The sequence below is a fragment of the Podarcis tiliguerta genome (genome assembly GCF_965153285.1).
Source record: "Podarcis tiliguerta genome assembly, chromosome: 18".
Taxonomy (NCBI): Eukaryota; Metazoa; Chordata; class Lepidosauria; order Squamata; family Lacertidae; genus Podarcis; species Podarcis tiliguerta.
This window is the reverse complement of record NC_139551.1, coordinates 7,311,039-7,331,124: the sequence shown is the minus strand read 5'-3', so window position 1 is coordinate 7,331,124 and position 20,086 is coordinate 7,311,039. Positions and strand designations below refer to the sequence as shown.

Below are 20,086 nucleotides of genomic sequence, written 5' to 3'. Positions count from 1 at the left end.
GGGAGACAAGCAATGACAAACAAACAAGATGAATTTTAACAGGGAGAAATGTAAACTATTGCACTTGGGCAAAAAAAATGAGAGGCACAAATACAAGATGGGTGACACCTGGCTTGGGAGCAGTACATGTGAAAAGGATCTAGGAGTCTTGCTTGACCACAAACTTGACATGAGCCAACAGTGTGACGCGGCAGCTAAAAAAGCCAATGCAATTCTGGGCTGCATCAATAGGAGTATAGCATCTAGATCAAGGGAAGTAATAGTGCCACTGTATTCTGCTCTGGTCAGACCTCACCTGGAGTACTGTGTCCAGTTCTGGGCACCACAGTTGAAGAAGGACACTGACAAACTGGAACGTGTCCAGAGGAGGGCAACCAAAATGGTCAAAGACCTGGAAACGATGCCTTATGAGGAACGGCTAAGGGAGCTGGGCATGTTTAGCCTGGAGAAGAGGAGGTTAAGGGGTGATATGATAGCCATGTTCAAACATATAAAAGGATGTCACATAGAGGAGGGAGAAAGGTTGTTTTCTGCTGCTCCAGAGAAGCGGACATGCAGCAATGGATCCAAACTACAAGAAAGAAGATTCCACCTCAACATTAGGAAGAACTTCCTGACAGTAAGAGCTGTTCGACAGTGGAATTTGCTGCCAAGGAGTGTGGTGGAGTCTCCTTCTTTGGAGGTCTTTAAGCAGAGGCTTGACAACCATATGTCAGGAGTGCTCTGATGGTGTTTCCTGCTTGGCAGGGGGTTGGACTCGATGGCCCTTGTGGTCTCTTCCAACTCTATGATTCAACCTAGACAGCATCTTAAAAAGCAGAGACATCACCTTGCCGACAAAGGTCCGTATAGTTAAAGCTATGGTTTCCCCAGTAGTCATGTATGGAAGTGAGAGCTGGACCATAAAGAAGGCTGGACACAGAAGAATGGATGCTTTTGAATTATGGTGCTGGAGGAGACTCTAGAGAGTGCCATGGACTGCAAGAAGATCAAACCTCTCCATTCTGAAGGAAATCAGCCCTGAGTGCTCACTGGAATTACAGATCCTGAAGCTGAGGCTCCAGTACTTGGGCCACCTCATGAGAAGAGAAGACTCCCTGGAAAAGACCCTGATGCTGGGAAGGATGGAGGGCAGAAGGAGAAGGGGACGACGGAGGACGAGATGGTGGGACAGTGTTCACGAAGCTACCAGCATGAGTTTGACCAAACTGCGGGAGGCAGTGGAAGACAGGAGTGCCTGGCGTGCTCTGGTCCAGGGGGTCACGAAGAGGCAGACACAACTAAACGACTAAACAACTACTAACCTTAGGAGAGGGTTTTGTAGTGGCTAGGCTCGGTTTTAGTGGATGAACAGCAATATGGTGAGGGAGGCCCTCTGGGCATGTGCAGAGTACATTTAAGAGGCCCACCAAGTAGCCACAATTTAAAAATAATTTGAGAGGAAAGGCAGGATGTGAATCTAATGGATAAAGCAACGCCACACACCCCACTTTTGGGGGGGGGATAAGCTGAATCGGTCGAACATGAGTGTCTTAATCTCAGAGTCGTGGGTTCCAGCCTCACAGTGGGCAAAAGATTCCTGCATTGCAGGGGGTTGGGCTGGATGACCCCACGGGGTCTCTTCCAACTCTATGATTCTGTCACTCATCTTCGTTCCGCTCTGTCGAAAATCCCATGTGGACTGATCGCTATCATCACCATAATCATTGATTCAATTTACCAGTCGCTTGTGACCCAAAGGTATCCAAGCAACTTACAGCAATATATATATTGTATGCATACATAATTTCGAAGGGGCAGAGGAACCAGGGACCAAATTGCAAACATGCGCTGGATTATGGAGAAAGCTAGAGAGTTCCAGAAAGACATCTACTTCTGCTTCAGTGACTATGCAAAAGCCTTTGACTGTGTCGACCACAGCAAACTATGGCAAGTTCTTAAAGAAATGGGAGTGCCTGATCACCTCATCGGTCTCCTGAGAAATCTCTATGCGGGACAAGAAGCTACAGTTAGAACTGGATATGGAACAACTGATTGGTTCAAAATTGGGAAAGGAGTACGGCAAGGCTGTATATTGTCTCCCTGCTTATTTAATTTATATGCAGAATACATCATGCGAAAGGCTGGGCTGGATGAATCCCTAGCCGGAATTAAGATTGCCGGAAGAAATATCAACAACCTCAGATATGCAGATGACACAACCTTGATGGCAGAAAGTGAGGAGGAATTAAAGAACCTTTTATTGAGGGTGAAAGAGGAGAGCGCAAAATATGGTCTGAAGCTCAACATCAAAAAAACAAAGATCATGGCCACTGGTCCCATCACCTCCTGGCAAATAGAAGGGGAGGAAATGGAGGCAGTGAGAGATTTTACTTTTCTGGGCTCCATGATCACTGCAGATGGTGACAGCAGCCACGAAATTAAGAGACGCCTGCTCCTTGGGAGAAAGGCGATGGCAAACCTAGACAGCATCTTAAAAAGCAGATATATCACCTTGCCAACAAAGGTCCGTATAGTTAAAGCTATGGTTTTCCCAGTAGTCAGGTATGGAAGTGAGAGCTGGACCATAAAGAAGGCTGATCGCCGAAGAATGGATGCTTTTGAACTATGGTGCTGGAGGAGACTCTTGAGAGTCCCATGGACTGCAAGAAGATCAAACCTCTCCATTCTGAAGGAAAATCAGCCCTGAGTCCTCACTGGAAGGACAGATCCTGAAGCTGAGGCTCCAAGACTTTGGCCGCCTCATGAGAAGAGAAGACTCCCTGGAAAAGACCCTGATGTTGGGAAAAATGGAGGGCACAAGGAGAAGGGGACGGAAGAGGACGAGATGGTTGGATAGTGTTCTCAAAGCTACCAGCATGAGTTTGACCAAACTGCGGGAGGCAGTGGAAGACAGGAGGGCCTGGTGTGCTCTGGTCCAGGGGGTCACAAAGAGGTGGACACGACTAAACGAAGTGAGAGCTGGACCATAAAGAAGGCTGATCGCCGAAGAATAGATGCTTTTGAATTATGCTGCTGGAGGAGACTCTTGAGCAGGGGTTGGCAAACTAAGGCCCGGGGGCCAGATCCGGCCCAATCGCCTTCTAAATCCGGCCCACGGACAGTTCGGGAATCAGCATGTTTTTACATGTGTCCTTTTATTTACAATCCATATCTGGCCCCATACAGCCAGCACCGTTCACCCACTCGGTGGGGCCAGGAAGTAAAGATCCGGACCCCAGATTCCCCACCTGAATATATCTAACATGAGCCTCCCCAAACACAAACTTCAGGCTGAGTCTACCTTAAGAGCCATTAAGCTGGCAGATGCTAGCAGGGCAGGGCTTCCTCTTCAGAGAGGAACATGTGACCTCTGTGAAAAACAATGGAGTGCACCTCCAGGGGGTAAAGTCAGCACCCAAGTGACCACCCCAGGGCGTAAGCCTGGGCAGTGTATGTGGGGGTCCTGCGCTGCCCAGATGCCAAGACTTGCTGATGGGGTCCAAAGGAAGGCAGAGCAAGACACCTGGCTGCAGGTGTTGCCAGTGTACAAGGCACCACCCAACCATTTTAGGGACTCCATTGAGGATTTGGGCAGTTTACTCCTTAACCCTTTCTTCTCCCCAAGGTATCTTCGCAAGGCAGGGGAGGTTTAGGATCAGTTTCCCTTTTCCTTCCCAGGTGAGTAAGCCCCATCTGGCCATAGTCAAATGTCATAGTCAAAGGACAAAGGTCAATTTCCCATTTTTGATTTGGTGTTGGGGTGCTTGCTTATTTCTCAAAAGTTCTAATGGAAATTTCTCCCAATACCCGCATTTTCGTATGCAATTTTGCTCATACACACGTTTTGCAAGCAATTTCCTGTAATATACAGTGATGCAGTTTTCTGCCATTCGTTTCAATGTCCACTTTAGCCTAATTTAGACATTTCGGCATAGTCAGGTATCAATTTCGGAAGTCAGGTATCAATGTAACGAGAATTAGAGATTTGAAGAGTTCTGTTTTCTGTTTTTCTTTTCTTGTTGTGTGTTTTGTAATATTTTCTTTTTTCCTGTGATATGTGGAAACCAATAAAAAATGGCAATTTGTTTCCCATTTTTCCCAATCACACATTCAGTTGCACATTTGTTTTTCGGGGTGGGGCGTTTGCTTGTTTGTTAAAAGTTCTAATGAAAATTTCTCCCAATATCCAGATTTTCATATGCAATTTTGCAAGCAATTTCCTGTAATATACAGTAATGCAGTTTTCTGCTATTCATTTCAATGTCCACTTTAGCCTAATTTAGACATTTCGGCATACACTGGGCTGGATTTGCTAAATTCAGAGAAGTGTGACTTTCAAAGGATAGCCATTGTTTTGGTTTGCCTATTGTTTCAGGAAACATGAAACAAGTCCACTTATTTATTCAGTGAAGTGTATATACCTCTTAATTATCGCAAAGAGTGGCTGGGGAAACCTAGCCAGATGAGCGGGGTGCAAGTAATAAATTATTATTTGGAAATTGCAGCAAGCCTCTGCTCCGTTCCAAGAAGGCAGGACGCAGACAGCCCGCCGCCCTGCGATGAGGGGCGCCCACTCTTGCTTACCTCCTTCGTGGCCCACTGGAAGCCTGCCACAACGCTGTCCTTGATCTCGTTGAGGTACTGCACCCCCTTGGTGATGTCCGTCAGGATGTTGGGGCCAGTGCCGTCCGGGCCAAAGCACCAGATCTTGCGGGCCTCGGCCACGTCCCACTCGTACTTCTCGGCCAGGTAACGGGCCCGTGTCTTCAGGGACTAGAACCTCTGACCCGGAGGTTGAAAGCCTCATCCTCTACCATCTCCAAACTGCCCATGCCAGCTCCTGCTGGGGAAGAGGTAGTGTGTGTGTGTTTGGGCAGTACCCATGCCCTCAGAGGGGGAACGGACAGAGCACCGGGCAGGAGGAAGGGGGATTTGGAGACGACACCCCCACCCCCCTCGATCAAGGAGGAGAAACGCAGGCAAGCAAAACACGGTAAGGAAGAGCGAACACCTGAAAAGGACGCCCCTTCGCAACTCAGGGGGAGGGGCAAGAGGAAATCACCTATGAGGCTTGTTCAACTTCCTAAAGCTGGAACACAGCCTTGAGGGGCTGATGTGTCAAAGCACTCAAAAGTTACAGGGAACCAGGCAGAGGGCCTGTGGAACGCCCTCCCACCAGATGTCAGAGAGGAAAACAACTACAGTGGTGCCCTGCAAGACGAAATTAATTCGTTCTGTGAGTTTTTTCGTCTTGCAAAGCACCAATGTGTATTGACGGTTTCCCATAGGAATGCATTGGCGGTTTAAAAAAAAAAAGGGCGCAAGACGATTCGTCTTGCGAAGCAAGCCCATAGGGAAATCCGTCTTGCGAAGCAACTCAAAAGACAAAAAACTATTTCGTCTTGCGAGTTTTTCGTCTTCCGGGGCACCACTGTACCAGACTTTTAGAAGACATCTGAAGGCAGCCCTGTTCAGGGAAGCTTTTAATGTTTAATAGGTTATTGTATATTAATATTCTGTTGCAAGCCGCCCAGAGTGGCTGGAGAAACCTAGCCAGATGAGCGGGGTGCAAGTAATAAATTATTATTCGGAAACCGCAGCAAGTCTCTGCTCCGTTCCAAGAAGGCAGGACGCAGACAGCCCACCGCCCTGCGATGAGGGGCGCCCACTCTTGCTTACCTCCTTCGTGGCCCACTGGAAGCCTGCCACAACGCTGTCCTTGATCTCGTTGAGGTACTGCACCCCCTTGGTGATGTCCGTCAGGATGTTGGGGCCAGTGCCGTCCGGGCCGAAGCACCAGATCTTGCGGGCCTCGGCCACGTCCCACTCATACTTCTCGGCCAGGTAACGGGCCCGTGTCTTCAGCTCCTGGCGGGCCGAGACGTCGCCTTTGTCGATGTCCTCGGCCAGGCCGTCGGGGAAGGAGCGGGCTTTCATGTACAGGTGGTTGCGTACACGACGTGGCCTGTGGGAGAAGAAGACTGGCTTTAGCCCAGGTCTGTCCTCCTTGCCCAAACCTTGAGCGCTGCATTCCTTATCAGCTATAGCTCCGCCTTAACCATTTCTGTACTGCTTCCATGTGATTTTGATACCGGCTCTCATAGGAACGCCTTGGTTTTAAGTCAGAGAGTTTGTCTGGAAGTCTGGAGCTCCGCACAAATTCTCCCTTCTTCCTCTTACCTGTATTATTTTGGGGGGGGTTTCAGCAGCAGCCGCAGCGGTGCAGATGTCATACCCTGCAAGAAAGAAGGAATCCCTGAATGTCTGTATGGTCTGTCACAGACCAAACGACCAGGGCTTCAAGAAGCCGTTGCAGGAAGTCGAGTCCCAGGTGAGCAGAGAGCTCTTGGGCTCAAATCCTGTTTCTGGCGAGGGGCGTACCGATGGGGGGGAAGGGGGGCGGGCTGCCCCAGGTGCTATCCTGAAGGGGGGTGACATTCCGCGCCCCCAAACCCGCAAATCGCGAGCGGCAAAGCAATGAAATCCCCGTCCCCTTACCTGTGAGGCGAGAGGCCGTTGTCTCGGCTCCAGGCCCTCCCGGGACGCGGCGGCTCCCAGGCTGAGCCGTCTCCTCGCTGCAAAACAAAGGGAGACATCAGCCGACGTGAGCCCCAGTCTGGGGCAGGAGGGTGGGGACCTGGGAAGGGGGCATATTCTCCTACCTGCTCTTATTAATTGCCCCACCCTCCACTCCTCCGTGCGGGCGTCCGGGCTCCATCCCGACCGGCCTGGCACAGAGGCAGCAGCCAAAGTCTCCCCCGGCTCCGGAATCACTTGGGAGGGGTTTTTGATGGGGGGGAGCCTTGGCTGCTGCTTCTGTGCCAGGTACGGGCGGGTAGGAGCCATGCCCGCACGGGGAACGGAGGGAGGGTGAGGCAGGCGAGGATCAGGAACAGCCGGGAGCCGCCACGATGGTTTCTCGATCTTCGCCCCGGGAGCAGGCGCTGGAGCCTCGTTCTTGCGGGCCTCTCGCCTAAGAAAGAAACAAGCTCTGTTATTCTGATTCCTTGGAGGAGTTCCAGATAAATATGTAGATGATAATATTTCTTATTATCATCTATACATATTTATGAGCCAATTTTGTGCCCCACCCCTCACCTGCGCCCCTGGTGGGGGCCCACCTCACCACCCCCTAGCTAGGGCCCTGCTTGGACCACAGAGAAACCCTCTCCATAAAACTATAGGGATCTCTAAATCGGGTTTCCTCCTCCACCCCCATGATCCCTGGGAATCACTTCCCCTGACACACAAGGTCACAACATACCTCCGGATGTTTCTGGGTTTGCCTGCACCGCTGGGCTGCTGCTGGTTGCCCAAACCACGGCCCTGCAAAGGAAGAATGACATTGTACTCTCTAGGGGGCAGAACAACCACCCCTGGCAGGCTGCCCATGCCCACATCACCACAGGCTGCCAGCCTGCTCCTGCCTGGGCGCCTGACCCCTTGCTTGGAAGGAGGGGGGCAAGGGGCTGGGGCGAGACGGGACTGCAACCCCCCAACCCAGCCCTGTTTCACTCAGGTCAGCACCATGACCTCCCTGCACATGTGGGGAATGGATTCCCCATGGAATTACCTACCACAATTTCCAAAGGTGCCCCTCCAGCCTCCTTCATATTTCGCCGTGTCAGCAGCCTTTTATGTCCTAGGAGACAGGAAGGAAAATAAAAAACATAGGAAGAGGTTACAGGTGGGAAGACTTATAACACCTTCTAGAAATGACACCAAAGATGGATGTTCTTCTCATTATAGGGGATTGGAATGCTATAGTAGGGAGTCAAGAGATAAAAGGAACAACTGGCAAGTTTGGCCATGGAGTTCAAAACGAAGCAGGGCAAAGGCTAATAGAGTTCTGCCGAGAGAACAAGCTGGTCATCACAAACACTCTTTTCCAACAACACAAGAGACAACTCTGCACATGGACATCACCAGATGGGCAGCATCGAAATCAGATTGATTATATTCTCCAGCCAAAGAGGGAGAAGCTCTATACAGTCAGCAAAAACAAGACCTGGAGCTGACTGTGGCTCAGATCATCAGCTTCTTATAGCAAAATTCAAGCTTAAACTGAAGAAAGTCGGAAAAATCACTGGGCTGGTTAGATACAATCAAAATCAAATCCCTTATGAATACACGGTAGAAATGAGGAACAGGTTTAAGGATTTAGATTTGGTAGACAGAGTGCCTGAAGAACTATGGATGGAGGCTCGCAACATTATACAAGGCAAGCAAAATGCGAGGGAGATAGTGAAAGATACAGGAAATTGAATGCAGATTTCCAAAGAATAGCAAGGAGAGACAAGAAGGCCTTCTTAAACGAGCAATGCAAAGAAATCGAGGAAAACAATAGAATGGAAAAAAACAGAGATCTGTTCAAGAAAATTGGAGATATGAAAGGAACATTTCGTTCAAAGATTACCAAGGACAAAAGTGGTAAGGACCAAACAGAAGCAGAAGGCATCAAGAAGAGGTGGCAAGAATACACAGAGGAATTATACCAGAAAGATATGGATGTCTCGTACACCCCGGGTAGTGTGGTTGCTGACCTTGAGCCAGACATCCTGGAGAGTGAAGTCAAATGGGCCTTAGAAAGCTCTGCTAATAACAAGGCCAGTGGAAGTGATGATATTCCAGCTGAACTATTTAAAATTTTAAAAGATGCTGCTGTTAAGGTGCTACGCTCAATACGACAGCAAGTTTGGAAAACTCAGCAGTGGCCAGAGGATTGGAGAAGGTCAGTCTACATCCCAATCCCAAAGAAGGGCAGTGCCAAAGAATGCTCCAACTACCGCACAATTGCACTCATTTCACACGCTAGCAAGGTTATGCTTAAAATTCTACAAGGCAGGCTCAAGCAGTATGTGGACGGAGAACGAAAACAAAAACCATCCCAATGAAAAGGAAATTCAAGAAGGGGGAGAAATGGAGGCAGTGAGAGATTTTACTTTCTTGGGCTCCATGATCACTGCAGATGGTGACAGCAGTCACGAAATTAAAAGACGCCTGCTTCTTGGGAGACAAGCAATGACAAACCTGGACAGCATCTTAAAAAGCAGAGACATCACCTTGCCAACAAAGGTCCGTATAGTTAAAGCTATGGTTTTCCCAGTAGTGATGTGCGGAAGTGAGAGCTGGACCATAAAGAAGGCTGAGCGCCGAAGAATGGGTGCTTTTGAATTCTGGTGCTGGAGGAGACTCTTGAGAGTCCCATGGACTGCAAGAAGATCAAACCTCTCCATTCTGAAGGAAATCAGCCCTGAGTGCTCACTGGAAGGACAGATCCTGAAGCTGAGGCTCCAAGACTTTGGCCGTCTCATGAGAAGAGGTGGAAAAGTCCCTGATGTTGGGAAAGATGGAGGGCGCAAGGAGAAGGGGACGACAGAGGACATGATGGTGGGACAGTGTTCTCGAAGCTACCAGCATGAGTCTGACCAAACTGCAGGAGGCAGTGGAAGACAGGAGTACCTGGCGTGCTCTGGTCCAGGGGGTCACAAAGATTGGGATACGACTAAACGACTAAACAACAAGTTGCTTTGGGAGACGATAATCAGGCATAGCCCAGTTCTGTGAAGCTTGGAGGGGGTGTGAGGCATCTGGGCTTTAGCAGCACAGTGGTGCCTCGGGTTAAGAACTTAATTTGATCTGCAGGTCCGTTCTTAACCTGAAACTGTTCTTAACCTGAGGTACCACGTTTGCTAATGGGGCCTCCCGCTGCCGCCGCGCCACCAGAGCATGACTTCTGTCCTCATCCTGAAGCAAAGTTCTTAACCTGAGGTACAATTTCTGTACAAGCCAAGCCCTGGCTCCGTGGCTCACCTGAATAAAGCGAATCCTCCTGCCGCCACATTCTCACAGCAATGGTGGCTGTTCTGCTGCCTCTCAGTCCAGCTCAGTTTCAGCCCCCACCCTCGTGCCGCCTTCTAGAACCCACCGCTCTCAACCGACTCTCACCTGCCACCCTTCAAACTCCCTTTCCAAGCCTCCTTCCATCTTCCGTCTCCACCAGAATTCCACTCTCTCTCTCTCTTCCCCCTCCCTCCCTGCTTTGGAATTGTAATAGCATCACCTCACAATAATAATATTGCCACTCATGTCCTCTAGGCCTCCTACCTTGAGAATCCAGCTTTCTCTACCAACTCTCACGGTCATCTGACAGGCATCCCCCTTGCAGGGCATTATATGGCTTGCTTGCAAAGCAGCACTTTGTGACAGAGGCTGGCAAACAGGAGCCAGGCTGATGGGTTGTCTGAATGAAGAAAAATAAAACTAGGGGGGTCAAAGTGTGCTGGGATGAGGCCACTGTGGGTCAGGCCAGAGGGAGCTCGTGGGGGTGTGTGGTTGTGCCTCCCCTTCTTCTGCATCTTGCTCCCCCGCCCTTTCCTTCTGGTGCTCGAAAGAATCATAGTATGGCAGAGTTGGAAGGGGTGGCAAGGGTCATCTAGCCCAACCCCCGGCAGTGCAAGGATCCTGCCCACAACCAGCCCCTGGCTGGGCTCCACACTCCCACCACCTTCTTACCAACCGGATGCACAGACCCCTTGCCATTCTGCATGGGGAAAGGGGAGAGAGAGATGTTTTGCTCCATGTCTGAAGGGACATGGATATGAGAGCCCTGTCAATATCTGAAGGGCGTCCCAGGGAGGAAGCTTGTCTTCTCCTGCTCCAGAGGCCCTCAGGACCTGAAGCCATGGCTTCAAGCGACCAGAAAGGAGAGTCCGACTCCAGGAAGAACTTTCTGACAGCAAGAGCTGTTTGACAGTGAGAGGAAATCCCTCAGAAGGTGGTAGACTCTCTTTCCTAGGAGGTTTTCAGCAGAGCTTGGGACGGACATCTGCCATGGGTTCTTGAGCTCAGATTCCTGCTTTGCAGGGGGTTGGACTAGAGAGTGTTACTTCCAGGTTTCGAAGCTCGCGCATGCACCAACGCTCAAAATGATGTCATGTGCATGCGCAGAAAGGCGAAAAGCGACGCGTGCGTGCGCAGATGTGCCCTCGCTAGTTACATTCACTTCTGGATGCAAACGGGGCTCCGGAACGGATCCCCTTCGCATCCCGAGGTACCCCTGTACTGTAGCATATATTCAACACAAAAAAACAGTAGCAATTTGTTTTTGACAAAGGACAGCTGGACATATAAAGGGCCCCATTACCTTCAGTAGCTTCGGGCCTCATCAATCCTAAATCCGGCCCTGCGTCGGATGTTTAGCTTCCAAAGAATGTTTGAAAACCAGAACACTCATTCCGGGGTTGCAGTATTTGGGGACCGGAATGCAAGGCGTTTGAGATCCAAGGTATAACTGTATGTTCTTTTAAATATTTTTTTCTCTCTGTGAAATAGACCCTGATGTTGGGAAAGATGGAGGGCGCAAGGAGAAGGGGACGACAGAGGACGAGATGGTGGGACAGTGTTCTCAAAGCTACCAGTATGAGTTTGACCAAACTGCGGCAGGCAGTGGGAGACAGGAGTGCCTGGCGTGCTCTGGTCCAGGGGGACACGAAGAGGCGGACACGAATAAACAACAAGAAGTCACCATGTTCCCTAAAGCAGTGGGGATCAGCTTGCCCAGACCTTACAACCCACCTCTGACTTCCCAAGCTGCAACATGGGACCGACGTCCGCATTTCTGCTTACAGTTTACACTTAATGTAGAGGGGGAGGAAAGCGGGGGGGGGGAATTCACTGGCAACCAATGCACCCAAATTCACTGGCATCCCTTGGGTTTCAGACAGTACAAGGGTAAAGGTATTTTAATTTCGTGACTGCTGTCACCATCTGCAGTGATCATGGAGCCCAAGAAAGTAAAATCTCTCACTGCCTCCATTTCTTCCCCTTCTATTTGCCAGGAGGTGATGGGACCAGTGGCCATGATCTTCGTTTTTTGGATGTTGAGCTTCAGACCATATTTTGTACTCTCCTCTTTCACCCTCATTTAGAGGTTCTTTAATGGTGACATTATGGGACAATAAACTCCAGCACCCTTGCCGACAAAGGTCTGTATATTTCAAGCTATGGTATTCCCAGTAGCGATGTATGGAAGTGAGAGCTGGACCATAAAGAAGGCTGATCGCCAAAAAATTGATGCTTTTGAATTCTGGTGCTGGAGGAGACTCTTGAGAGTCCCATGGACTGCAAGAAGATCAAACCCATCCATTCTGAAGGAAATCAGCCCTGAGTGCTCACTGAAAGGACAGATCGTGAAGCTGAGGCTCCAAGACTTTGGCCACCTCATGAGAAGAGAAGGCTACCTGGAAAAGACCCTGATGCTGGGAAAGATGGAGGGCACAAGGAGAAGGGGACGACAGAGGACGAGATGGTTGGACAGTGTTCTCGAAGCGACCAGCATGAGTTTGACCAAACTGCGGGAGGCAGTGGAAGACAGGAGGGCCTGGCGTGCTCTGGTCCAGGGGGTCACGAAGAGGCGGACACGACTAAACGACTAAACAACAACAAACTCCCACAGCTCCTAATCCTCGGGCATGCCAGCTGGGGCCCATTGAGTCCAACATCCTCTGGAAACCCCAAGGCAGCTAATGTTCCTCCAGGATGCCTCCAGCTAAACTGGCCGCCATCGTGCCAAGCGTTGGGCAAATCTAGTTTAGAATGCAGTGCACTTGGCGTTCAGGCTTGTAGATGCTTCAGAAACCAGGCATGGCAGCAAGAACTCTTGTGGATACCTGGTTCTTGCACCATACCACGCTCAGTTATCGGTTGCCTTTTTTGTTTCCTGGACCAATTCCAGCTGCTCCTTACACTTCCTAAATCAGGAGTGGGAACTGCCCCGAGAACTACGGATAAAGGGCGGTTATATGAATTTATTAAATAATAATAATTCTGCTTGCAAGGCTGTTTCCCCCAAACCACACCCTCCCATGCTAGATAGCAAACACAGATCGCAAGGGACGGGTCGATTGTTCCTTTTTGCTTGGAGCAGTGTGTTCCCGGTGCCCATCAGCTGGTAAAATGCAGGGTTGGGACTGGCAATACACAACGCCCTTTGTGCAGCCAGCTGTTGGGAGCCCTCCATAAGGAATTTTGACAGGTGGAGACCATGATGCCATGCGACTGACCTGTGGGTTGCCCCACACAGCCAGTCCGCCCACTCAGTGGGGTCAGGTAGTAAAGATCCGGACCCCAAAGCCCAAACGATAACCCACCTGAATATATCTAACATGAGCCTCCCCAAACACAAACTTCAGGCTGAGTCTACCTTAAGAGCCATTAGGCTGGCAGGTACCAGCAGGCCAGACGCAGGTGGCGCTGTGGGTAAACCACGGAGCCTAGACTTGCCGATCAAAAGGTCGGCAGTTCAAATCCCAGCAATGGGGTGAGCTCCTGTTGCTCGGTCCCTGCTCCTGCCTACCTAGTAGTTCAAAAGCATGTCAAAGTACAAGTAGATCAATAGGTACCACTCCAGCAGGAAGGTAAATGGCGTTTCTGTGCGCTGCTCTGGTTCGCCAGAAGCGGCTTAGTCCTGCTGGCCACATGACCCGGAAGCTGTACGCCGGCTCCCTCGGCCAATAAAGCGAGACGAGCACCGCAACCCCAGAGTCGGTCACGACTGGACCTAATGGTCAGGGGTCCCTTTACCTTTACTTTTTACCAGCAGGCCAGACTGTGTGACCTCAATGCTTGCAGGTATCAGGCTGTCTCAAAAGACAATGGAGTGCACCTCCAGGGGTGAAATCAAACCGCTGTGTTAGCAACACCCAAGTAAAATCCCCAGGGCGTAAGCCTGGGCAGTGAATATGGCAAGACTCCCTGATGGGGTCCAAAGGAAAGCAGAGCAAGACACCTGGCTGCAGGTGTTGCCAGTGTACAAGGCACCACCCAACCATTTTAGGGAATCCATTTAGGATTTGTGCAGTTTACTCCTTAACCCTTTCTTTTCCCCAAGGTATCTTGGCAAGGCATGGGAGGTTTAGGATCAGTTTCCCTTTTCCTTCCCAGGTTAATGAGCCCCATCTGGCCATACCATGATTAGTGATTAAGACAAATGGCAATTTGATGGAAGAAATTTAAAGAATATTTAGCTAAATATTGTGATATAAGGGAATTAGAAAATTCTTGGAAGTAACAAATAGGCTTAGGAGCAGAATAATAGGTGGTAGTAAATATTAAGGATTTTAATATTAATAAGAGAGATGAGGATAGTAAATGAAAGGAGTGTATATTATTAGAAGTATGAATACAGGGGTTATAATGAAATTCAGTTAGAGGGGATTTGAGGAAGTCAGGTATCAATGTAACAAGAATTAGAGATTTGAAGAATTCTGTTTTGTGTTTTTCTTTTCTTGGTGTGTGTTTTGTAATATTTTCTTTTTTTCTGTGATATGTGGAACCTAATAAAAAATGGCAATTTGTTTCCCATTTTTCCCAATCACACATTCAGTTGCACATGTTTTTCAGGGCGGGGCGTTTGCTTGTTAAAAGTTCTAATGAAAATTTCTCCCAATATCGATTTCCATATGCAATTTTGCAAGCAATTTCCTGTAATATACAGTAATACAGTTTTCTGCTATTCATTTCAATGTCCACTTTAGCCTAATTTAGACATTTCGGCATACACTGGGCTAGATTTGCTAAATTCAGAGACGTGTGACTTTCAAAGGATAGCCATTGTTTTGGTTTGCCTATTCTTTCAGGAAACATGAAACAAGTCCACTTATTTATTCAGTGAAGTCTATGTACCTCTTAATTATCGCAAATGTATCATTCACTCAATCACTACTGGCCTTTATTCATGTCTGCGAGAGTCCCCAGGCGACCTATTTTGATTGCTTGCAAACAGGTTAGATTATATCTATTCCTCATCGAGCCTGCTGTTTGCAAGAAGGAAAGAGGGGGTGGTTACAAGTTAATGAGCACTCATCCTGATTTGCTTGCTGGGACTTTGCGAAAACCATCCTGTGTGTTTTTGACCAGCTCTTCACAAAAATTAAACCCAGAGGCCTTCAGCCGCTAATGCTCTACAGGCTTCAATTCTATTCTCTTTTGAAAAGACCAACCCTGGGTTGTATGACAGTAATCTACGCCAAAATCAGGGAGCTGTGAAGCTTCAAGTCAAGGACCACTGATCTTTTTGAGGCCTGTGGGCATTATCTGCCGAACCAGATAAACTGTTGTGGGCACCACAAACCGCAGCCTGGTCTATGGGCTACAGCTGAATGCTTGCCGCAGGCCTCATTGCAACAGCCCTGCAGGCGCCAGCGAAGGACTGTGCGCACACATACAACCGCTGCACTAAGCGCACCGTTTTCTGAATAAAACTGCTTTCGTACAGCACAGATGGAGCTCCCCCCTTGCTTCTAAGTGTGTGGGCTCAGGTCTCAACAGCTGTTAAAGACATCCAACACAACAGGCAGCCTCGTCTTATTAAATTTATTATTCCAGTGGTACTAATACATTGATTTGCACAATGACACCCATTTAGCAGAGAGGCTGCGGGCCTTCTAGCTTTTGCCCAACTAGAAAAGCCTCCCCCCCCCCCCTTTTCTCTCCCAATCCTAAAAGAGAATTCCTCCAGACTGCCCCCCTCCTCCCCATCAAATCCAGTATTTGAGTATGGAATGAAATTTCACGCACCCCCTTTTCTTTTCGGAAGTTTGCCTGTCCTCCCCAACCTACAAACCAAGGGAAGAAAAAAAACCCCTTCACTTGGCTCCGAGCGTCAAATAAATATGGAGACGGGTAACATTTCAGTTGCATCAAATGGAAATGTATTTTTTGGAAGTTGTAATGGCACTGGGTGAGCGGCCCCGCTAGTTCGTGTGCAGACGGCCTGGAACCTCTAAGGCTGAATGCGGACACGACTCTTTTTAAAATCTGCCCCGAGACGGAAGATCAAGCAAGGAAGTGGCCCAATGCCTTTTGCAAGACACCTGCGGCACTGATGTTATTATGCAAGTTAAATTTGGAGTCCCACAACATACATTTTTAAATTTATTCTTTTACATCTGGTGTTGCATTTTTAAATTCTGCTTGGTTGATTGGTTTTTACAATTTGTCCAGGAAGTTGTCTAGTGCGGGAATGCCCTCCTTCAGCCCTTTGCGCTTGCGGGTCTCAGCGACCACCTGGCAGGGGCGGCAGGTGTTGTCAAACGGGTCTCCGGGCAGGATCTGCCAGTGGTCAAACACACAGTGGGGGAAAGCCTGGCCTCCGGTGTTGGATCTCAAGTCAGCAGTGAAGCCTGGGAAGAGAGAGGGAGAGAGAAGAGTTTATACTATAAGCAAGCAAAACTGTAAGACAGAAATACAGGTGTTCAAGTTTCCCCACACACCCCACAACCAGCTCCTTGTCTTAGCTAAAAGCAGCATCCTATCTACCTTAATAAATAATATTAGTAATAATTTATTAATTTATACCCAACCTATCTGGCTGAGTTTCCCCAGCCACTCTGGGCGGCTCCCAACAGAATATTAAAAGCACAGGTAAACATCAAACATTGAAAACTTCCCTAAACAGGGTTGCCTTCAGATGTCTTCTAAAAGTCAGATAGTTGTTTATTTCCTTGACATCTGATAGGAAGGCGCTCCACGGGGAGGGCGCCACCACCGAGAAGGCCCTCAGAGCTGGGCCTCAGTGTCCAAGCTGAACGATGGGGGTGGAGACGTTCCTTCAGGTATAATGGGCCATTTTAGGGCTTTAAAGGTCAGTACCAACACTTTGAATTGTGCTCAGAAACGTACTTAAGAGGGACAGAAGTCTGCTACCAGGACAAGACCCACTCAACTTTGTAGCAGCCATCTCAGATTAGCCTGGGAGACAACCTCTGATCGATCCTTCACACCTCCAGCTGCTGACAAAGGTTACCTGGAAGATGCAAGTGCCAAGGGAGGCTGATAAAAGGTGACACTTACCAAAGGACTCGTTGACAGGGAGATAGGCCTTGACCACAAACATGGGGGTGCCGGCCACCTGGGACTCCTCAAAGACGTGCCCCCGCTTCCTGTTCAGCACGCCATAGATGCCACCCACAACCTGTTCTGGGCACTGGAAGGGGAAGAAAGTGGGTGTACGTCACAGCACTGCACAGAGTCAAGCCAGTGGGCTGCCGCCGCCTCTTAAGAACACAGCCGGGCTCCAGTCACCCACCTGGATCTCCACAAGGTAGATGGGCTCCATGAGGCGGGGCTGAGCCGTCAACATGCAGGCATAGAGGCACCTTCTGGCCGTGGGAATGATCTGGCCACCTCCGCGGTGGATGGCGTCCGCATGCAGGGTCACGTCGTGGACGTCAAAGCGGACGGCGCGCATGTTTTCCTCGCAAAGGGCACCCTGCATAAAAGAGAGAGGTTGGGGGTGGGAGAGAAAATCATTTTCTAGTTTGCATTCAACCCAACTTTTCTGTCCTTCCTCTCTGAAGCAGGCAACGTAGTTTTTTTAAAAAAGCAATTAAGCACTCTGCCATAGCAGCCAAGAAGCAAAGGTAGGGCCAATGCCTCCTTCAGCTTATGGTCAGCCTTCTTCCTGCAAACTGTCAGAGCCAGGAGGAGGAGGAGTCGCCCAGGGGGACCAGAGGCTGGGAAGAGCGTGATCTACTAAGGGGCAGAGAATCGGAGTCTAGATATGATGGAGAGCAGCAACAACTGAGAAAGGATAGGCATAATATTTTACAAGGACCGGAAGGAACATCATGGACAGAATAACTGTCACACACAGGAGGGATAAGGATATAGCTTGAATGCTTCACCTGCAGGTTATAAATCATTTATTATTATTAATGAATGATTATAGAGTGGTGTTTGTGCTGTACTTTTGTACTGTTTTATTGTTGTTAGCCGCCCTGAGCCCGGCTTCGGCTGGGGAGGGCGAGATATAAATAAAATTTATTATTATTATTATTATTATTATTATTATTTAACATGTCACTACGAATAGATGTCGTTAGTACTGCAGTTGTTGTATAAGGGACTGTTATTTTAACTGGAGTGTAATTGAGATGGGTAAGATTTTGGAACGCAGAAATAAAGCAAATAATCAAACCATCAATTCTAGCACACGGGAGGCCACCTAAATTATTTGGCATCTGAATAATTGGAATTAGCAACTGCATATAATTTGGCATTGTTATAATGAGGCTATTACTGGGTTATTGTAATTGAAAACTAATGAAGATTATTATATATATGAAAAGAGAGAATTGGAGACTAGAAACAGGGGAGATGCAAATATCCGTTGATTCCCTTTCCATCCCAGTAGAGATGTCCCATGGAATCGGAAGGGATCCCAGAGGTCATCTGTTCCACCCACTTGCAATCTTTCCCCCTATGTGGGACCAGAACCTCTGACCCGGAGGTTGAAAGCCTCATCCTCTACCATCTCCAAACTGCCCATGCCAGCTCCTGCTGGGGAAGAGGTAGTGTGTGTGTGTTGGGCAGTACCCATGCCCTCAGAGGGGGAACGGACAGAGCACCCGGCAGGAGGAAGGGGGATTTGGAGACGACACCCCCACCCCCCTCGATCAAGGAGGAGAAACGCAGGCAAGCAAAACACGGTAAGGAAAAGCCAACACCTGAAAAGGAGGCCCCTTTGCAACTCAGGGGGAGGGGCAAGAGGAAATCACCTATGAGGCCGATTCAACTTCCTAAAGCTGGAACACAGCCTTGAGGGGCTGATGTGACAAAGCACTCCAAAGTTTGCAGATTAGAGTTTGGACAATTTTTTAGATGCTGATGAGAGAATAAGGTTTAAATGGATTAAGGTAAATAGGCGAGTAAGCAGTGAAAAATGGAAAGAATTTGCTGATCTGATTAATAACTGGAATACAAAAAGGGAGGTGGGAGGAGGCCGGGGAAATAAGTTATTGAAAGATGGAATTTGAAAAATGGAAATCTCTTCTTTTTGAATGTTTTTGGTTTGTTTGTTTTTTTGTTCTTCTTTTGTGTTGGTGGGGTGGAGGGGGGTGTTTTTATGTAAAAAAAATTTAGGTTTTTGCTTTTTTCCCCTTTTTCCTTTTTCTATTTTGTTGTATTTGGTTTTTTTGTTTTTGCAATTTTGTCTTTGTATTTGTGGAAAATCTAATAAATATTATTTCAAAACAAAACAAAACAAAGCACTCCAAAGTTACAGGGAACCAGGCAGAGGGCCTGTGGAACGCCCTCCCACCAGATGTCAAAGAGGAAAACAACTACCAGACTTTTAGAAGACATCTGAAGGCAGCCCTGTTTAGGGAAGCTTTTAATATTTAATAGGTTATTGTATTTTAGTGTTTTGTTGGAAACCTAGCCAGATGAGCGGGGTGCAAGTAATAAATTATTATTCGGAAACCGCAGCAAGTCTCTGCTCCGTTCCAAGAAGGCAGGACGCAGACAGCCCACCGCCCTGCGATGAGGGGCGCCCACTCTTGCTTACCTCCTTCGTGGCCCACTGGAAGCCTGCCACAACGCTGTCCTTGATCTCGTTGAGGTACTGCACCCCCTTGGTGATGTCCGTCAGGATGTTGGGGCCAGTGCCGTCCGGGCCAAAGCACCAGATCTTGCGGGCCTCGGCCACGTAACGGGCCCGTGTCTTCAGCTCCTGGCGGGCCGAGACGTCGCCTTTGTCGATGGCCAGGCCGTCGGGGAAGGAGCGGGCTTTCATGTACAGGCGGTTGCATACACGACATGGCCTGTGGGAGAAGAAGACTCGCTTTAGCCCAGGTCTGTCCTCCTTGTCCAAACCTTGAGCGCTGCATTCCTTATCAGCTATAGCTCCGCCTTATCCATTTCTGTACTGCTTCCATGTGATTTTGATACCGGCTCTCGTAGAAACGCCTTGGTTTTAAGTCAGAGAGTTCGTCCGGAAGTCTGGAGCTCCGCGCAAATTCTCCCTTCTTCCTCTTACCTGTATTATTTTTGGGGGGGTTTCAGCAGCAGCCGCAGCGGTGCAGACGTCATACCCTGCAAGAAAGAAGGAATCCCTGAATGTCTGAATGGTCTGTCACAGACCAAACGACCAGGGATGGGGCTTCAAGTTGCAGGAAGTCCCAGGTGAGCAGAGGGCTCTTGGGCTCAAATCCTGTTTCTGGCGAGGGGCGTACCGATGGGGGGGAAGGGGGGCGGGCTGCCCCAGGTGCTATCCTGAAGGGGGGTGACATTCCGCGCCCCAAACCCGCAAATCGCGAGCGGC

The 20,086-nt window shown here is 49.0% G+C and overlaps 2 protein-coding genes and 1 long non-coding RNA gene across 3 annotated transcripts; all 3 read right to left on the bottom strand.

Annotated features, from left to right (window-relative positions):
• Positions 1-5,627: 5,627 nt before the first annotated feature.
• LOC310668570 (uncharacterized protein) lies at positions 5,628-6,715 on the bottom strand. The gene is made up of 4 exons (XM_083421979.1): positions 6,645-6,715; positions 6,481-6,557; positions 6,163-6,218; positions 5,628-5,947 (listed from the first exon to the last, which is right to left on the bottom strand). The coding sequence occupies exons 1-4, from the start codon at positions 6,698-6,700 to the stop codon at positions 5,810-5,812; spliced, it is 327 nt and encodes a 108-aa protein (XP_083278105.1). The 5' UTR covers positions 6,701-6,715; the 3' UTR covers positions 5,628-5,809.
• Positions 6,716-15,342: 8,627 nt separating this feature from the next.
• LOC310668536 (elongation factor 2-like) lies at positions 15,343-19,573 on the bottom strand. The gene is made up of 4 exons (XM_083421931.1): positions 19,331-19,573; positions 17,072-17,254; positions 16,837-16,969; positions 15,343-16,166 (listed from the first exon to the last, which is right to left on the bottom strand). Exons 1-4 carry the CDS (start codon positions 19,556-19,558, stop codon positions 15,973-15,975), a joined length of 738 nt encoding a protein of 245 aa, XP_083278057.1. The 5' UTR covers positions 19,559-19,573; the 3' UTR covers positions 15,343-15,972.
• Positions 17,261-19,320, bottom strand: LOC310668662. The gene is made up of 3 exons (XR_014506767.1): positions 19,019-19,320; positions 17,852-18,590; positions 17,261-17,663 (listed from the first exon to the last, which is right to left on the bottom strand). It is a non-coding gene; the product is annotated as an uncharacterized lncRNA (long non-coding RNA).
• Positions 19,574-20,086: the final 513 nt, after the last annotated feature.

What these genes read in the sequence shown, in the direction of transcription:
- LOC310668536 (XM_083421931.1), bottom strand. Translation starts at nt 19,558, where the DNA reads ATGAAAGCCCGCTCCTTCCCCGACGGCCTGGCCATCGACAAAGGCGAC. An exon ending in TCTACCTTGTGGAGATCCAG is followed by an intron (nt 16,970 to 17,071) that starts GTGGGTGACTGG and finishes TTCCCCTTCCAG; the next exon opens with TGCCCAGAACAGGTTGTGGG. An exon ending in CCCTGTCAACGAGTCCTTTG is followed by an intron (nt 16,167 to 16,836) that starts GTAAGTGTCACC and finishes CTCTCTTCCCAG; the next exon opens with GCTTCACTGCTGACTTGAGA.
- LOC310668570 (XM_083421979.1), bottom strand. Translation starts at nt 6,700, where the DNA reads ATGGAGCCCGGACGCCCGCACGGAGGAGTGGAGGGTGGGGCAATTAAT. An exon ending in AACGGCCTCTCGCCTCACAG is followed by an intron (nt 6,219 to 6,480) that starts GTAAGGGGACGG and finishes TCTTTCTTGCAG; the next exon opens with GGTATGACATCTGCACCGCT. An exon ending in CCCCCCCCAAAATAATACAG is followed by an intron (nt 5,948 to 6,162) that starts GTAAGAGGAAGA and finishes CTTCTCCCACAG; the next exon opens with GCCACGTCGTGTACGCAACC.